Raw genomic sequence first — 4,689 nt, 5'->3', positions numbered from 1 at the left:
TCGCTACAAACTTCTAGCCGTTGTTCCACGGACATTCCGTTCTGATAATAACATTGAGTGATTGAGCTACGTTAGGGCCGCTCAGTACGGGTTTGAAGCTCAAGACGAGTGCGGAGATAGTTTTGGTACAGACAGAACGGAACAAAAACTCGTGACGACCCCGGCCGATACGAGTGACAAGAAAAATGAGCTAGTTTGTGGGAGCTGTGTGGAGCGGGGTGTTGAGCGGTACGCGCGGTGCTCACGACGATAGCAAACACACCCATGCACAACGCTACGGATTGGAAATTTGTATGGATCGAAGAGGTGACAAGCTCATGAAACGTCGAGACGAACGATACATCCCAAATTTTGCTTGTAGTGCACGGAGGGCCAAAACGTGACTGTCGCGTGCATTGTGAAGAGAACACGGACTCGTTGATACGCCGTCGGATATAAATATAGGTACACGAAGATGAGTACTGAGGGCAAAGATCAGCGTTGATTTTATAAACGGTCTGTTGGGAAAGCAATTGTCACTCAAACAGTGCCTTAATCAATCGAGCCATTGGGGCGTTAGAAGAGGCACACAATTGAACCGCATTTGCTCGCTAAAAGAATGCTAGTTTGCGATGCCACTTAGTTGCCAGCGAGAATCGAAAATCCACTGAACCGTTCCGGCACGCGTACACGGAAGGACCCTCCGAACGGCGTGCACTGACCTTTTGTGTATCGATTTTCCAACGTTGCCGTGCCGTGACGTCCTACAGCGATGGTTTTCCTCCCTGTTTTCGAATTTCCGCCGTGAGGCAAGGGTCGGTATTACCAGCTTTCAAATCGCCCTTATCGCTCCGGTCAATATCAGACAGCCGACAAATGACCATTGGATAGAGGGGGTCCATTTTAATGCCGGTATGGGTTTTATCTCGGACCTCCTGCGAAGGCATTTTGTAGAGAGAGGGGTATATAATGGTAATTAAAAGAAAAAATAATGAACATTGATGTATCGAAACGAAATGGTGAACCATTTCGTGCCTCGAGGCCATCACTGAGACCTCCTTTGGCTTCCCCGGAAGGACATTTAACGCGCCGGGAGGTATGATTCGCTTTTTTTTTGAATCGCTGGTTTTCCACGCCGAATTTTACGGACACTCACGCATGTGGTTTTACGTGAGCAACAACTGAATCCTAATGGACGCGCGCGTTTATGGAAATCATTATTCCGGCCTCGACATGTTGCTTCAATAAAACGGGCACGAGTTTGAATGGGAAAACAGCGAAAGATTTCGGTGCGACCAGAACAAATTCCAGTACGAAACATGAGTGGGTTAGCGATGAATAAGTTAGTGACGTTTTGGGGCCACGCAAGGTGTCCGGACGCTGTACTCAACCACTTTTCTATGTCGACTCGTGTCCTTTACGTCAGGGTGCCGCATGCAACGACTGAAAAGGGGGTCTCCTTCGTTCGTTCCGATGGCCAACCAGTGCGGCACGGTTTCGTGGAGTTGATTTTCTTGACCTCGATTAGTGAAAATGCACGTGGTGCTTTTTCTAAGCAAAGTAGCGTGCAAACTAGCTGTTGCATTACGGTGCACGTGGTTTTGGAACCTTTTATGGGAATTGCTAGGAAAGAGCCACTGGAACAGGGGGAAATGCTACGATGTAAATCAATTACATGCCACAAAAGGATTTACTATTGTGCTATTGCTCTTTCAGAACCGATTGCGCGCTAGCTAGAACATAGGAACCGGGGATCAACAACATTCCAGAGTCGCAGCAACCCGTTCCAACCATGTTGTCCTACTTGTACACCTACCTGACGAACCTGCCGCGATGGCACCTGGTGGCGATAGTGCTCGTCGGTTATCTCATCTACTACCTGATGGAGGTGGTCAAGGTACACCGGATGTCCAAGGTGATCGTTCAAGTGTCGACTAATTGAAGATTCTCCCGTCCCGTACAGCGTCCCATTCTAGCCGTTTCGAACGGTCCCTTCAAGAAGTACCTCCGCAAACACATCCCAACGCTGGAGAACAAATTCTGGCCTACGTTCTGGTGCGTGGAGAGCCGCGCTCAGACCGTGTTCGCGAGTATCCTGCGTTCCAACATCATGCCTTTGGTGGAGTACCGGCGCGAAGTGCTGACGCTCAAGGATGGTGGTGAGGTGGCGCTGGATTGGCTGGAAACCGGATGTGACCCGGAGTCACCAGTCATCATTATCCTGCCCGGGTTGACCGGTGAATCGCAGGCCGAGTACATCAAGTGCCTAGTGACGGCGGCCAATCGCATCGGCATCCGGACGGTGGTGTTCACGAACCGCGGATTGGGTGGGGTTGCGCTTAAGACCCCCCGGTTGTACTGTGCTTCGAACTGCGAGGACCTCTCCGAGGTGGTGAAGCACGTGAAGCAGTCGAACCCGCACGTCCGCATTGGCGCGACCGGCATCTCGATGGGTGGGCTAATCCTGGGCAACTATTTGGCGCGCCACAGTGACGAGGCGAAATCGATCCTGACCGCGGCCAAAATTATCTCCGTGCCTTGGGACGTCCACAAGGGTGAGTGTGTGCGGTGGGGTTGCGGCCCGAATGAATAATTTCCACGTCTAACAACCGCTCGCGAGTGACAGTTGCAACCCTGGTCGGTTTGAATTTCGATCGATTTCCCTCTGATACGGCTCGTGTGCGGAGTGTTAGAAGTTGATGGGTGTGGGTGAAAAAGAAAATGCATTAAACTGTGGTGGTTTTGCAAAACCGAACATCCAGGTGGGGTGGAGAGATTAATTTCAAGCTAAGGACCAAACTTCAAGGCCGGCTGGAGTCTCGCGTCTTATCAGTCACACGGATTCGCGTCCGTTTGCAAGATTAGACACTGGCGAGAAGCGATAATCCTGGCAGACATGTGCGTGCTGTCCCACGGTTGCTAGCCTGAAGCGTGAATTCGCTGTATCGAACGTTTGCGATGTTCTTTGGAAATCGAGTCACATAACTTATTCATCTTATAAGGGGTGGTCCTAATAGTAGGCGTTGATAATGCGCTATTATGACATCTACCAGAGGACCACAGCTCAAACGAGTTTTCTTTATCCTTTTCTTCACCTAAATAGGTAGTGCAAGCATCGAACAGCCCATCCTGAATAATCTGCTCGGGCGCCATCTTGCCTCGAGCCTTTGTCGCACGGTTAGCAAGTACGAGATCCTGCGCGGCGAAGAGTTCGATTGGGATATGAACCAGGTGTTGCAGGTATGTGTGTCGTCACTCTCATCCGGCCTCAACAACTCGGTTTGAGTTTGCTTTCTGATCCTTTGTTGTAGAGCAAAACCATCAAACAGTTCGACTCGGCGTTCACGTCGAAGCACTTCGGCTACAAGGACGTGGAGAGCTACTACTCGGACGCAACGCTCCACAACAAGCTTCACCACATCAAAGTGCCTTTGCTGTGTCTGAGTGCGGCCGATGATCCGTTCCAGCCGCTCGATGCGATTCCGGTGAAGGCGGCCGCCAAGTCGTCACATGTTGCCATCCTGATAACGGCCCGTGGAGGTCACATCGGCTTCCTGGAGGGTTGGTGGCCGGCAAACAAGGATCAGTACATGGGCCGCTTGTTTGGTCAGTACTTCTCGGCTGCCCTGTTTGATCCGAACGACGAGTTCTACCGTACCGCGCAGCTGATGATGGAACATAACCTCACAACGTCCACGTCGGTGCCAGGTTCACCGAAAGGCCAACCAGCGGCCGGTGCCGCGAGTGCCATACGGAAAAAGTCCATCCCTTTCTAATGGATACCCGGTGGGGTAGGTCTGGAAGCTTGATTGCCGGACCGGTGCAGGTTGATGGGGTTTCAATTGCTTTCGGCATGAACATGGAGGCATATTTGCGATTGAATCGAAACAAAAGCTACACCCCCACGTAGCGAGTGTGATCGTTTGGACGAAGGAAAGCAACAAAAAGAAAAAGAGTTACGAAAATCGTTACTAGGTGCATATCGCGCGCGTCCTTTGAGGTATCCATTTCGTTTCTAGACACCTAGTAGTACCATTGAGCGGGCTGTAGCGCCTGCGAGACGTCCTGGCAGACGGTACCGTTTGCAGCAAACCAAATCCATGTGATAGAGAGGAGAAGCTACCCTACGAAGGAAGCCACACGTTGTTTGCTCTCGCTGGCACTTTAACAAAAATCGTTGCTAAAACATACCTAATAATAGAGTTATTAGAACAATACAAAGGCTCACCCTGCAGGGTCTGATAGATTTATCGTTACGAATAGCTAGAAAAGCAAAGAAAAGTCGTAATTTTCCTCAGGTTAATACAGACACACACACTTACAAACACTCGAACACATCAATCTGGTTGACCAATGGTGGTGGTGTTGTTTGGCTTTATCGACAACGAATATTCCATAGATCACAAGGATGCATGGTATCCATTTTTGAATCCGCTGGCGAAAGAAGGGCAGATGAGGTTTACTGTAGTATCACACCCGACTAGGAGCATCAACAAGGCTCGGTAGCAACTTACGGCAGCTTACATCAAGACTTGAGACGTCGCATAAAGTGAAAACGAAACGGTTCCTTGCCGATAACGCTTTGAAGGATGGCGAATTTAGATAAAGAGAGTAGTGTCTTATGTACTTGCAATTGGCCTAGAAACGTTCTATTCATTGCGGCTAACGCAAAGGGCTCATTTAAATAAACTTGATTCGAATAGTTTAAAC

At 49.8% G+C, this 4,689-nt stretch overlaps 1 protein-coding gene across 1 annotated transcript; it reads left to right on the top strand.

The window, feature by feature from the left end:
- Positions 1 to 1,771: 1,771 nt before the first annotated feature.
- Positions 1,772 to 4,197, top strand: LOC128723069 (protein ABHD1). Its single transcript, XM_053816775.1, has 4 exons — positions 1,772 to 1,876; positions 1,943 to 2,534; positions 3,083 to 3,219; positions 3,291 to 4,197. The coding sequence occupies exons 1-4, from the start codon at positions 1,772 to 1,774 to the stop codon at positions 3,753 to 3,755; spliced, it is 1,299 nt and encodes a 432-aa protein (XP_053672750.1). The 3' UTR covers positions 3,756 to 4,197.
- Positions 4,198 to 4,689: the final 492 nt, after the last annotated feature.

This window comes from Anopheles nili, chromosome 3, assembly GCF_943737925.1.
Source record: "Anopheles nili chromosome 3, idAnoNiliSN_F5_01, whole genome shotgun sequence".
NCBI classification, from domain to species: Eukaryota; Metazoa; Arthropoda; class Insecta; order Diptera; family Culicidae; genus Anopheles; species Anopheles nili.
This window is presented reverse-complemented; position numbering and strand designations above follow the sequence as displayed.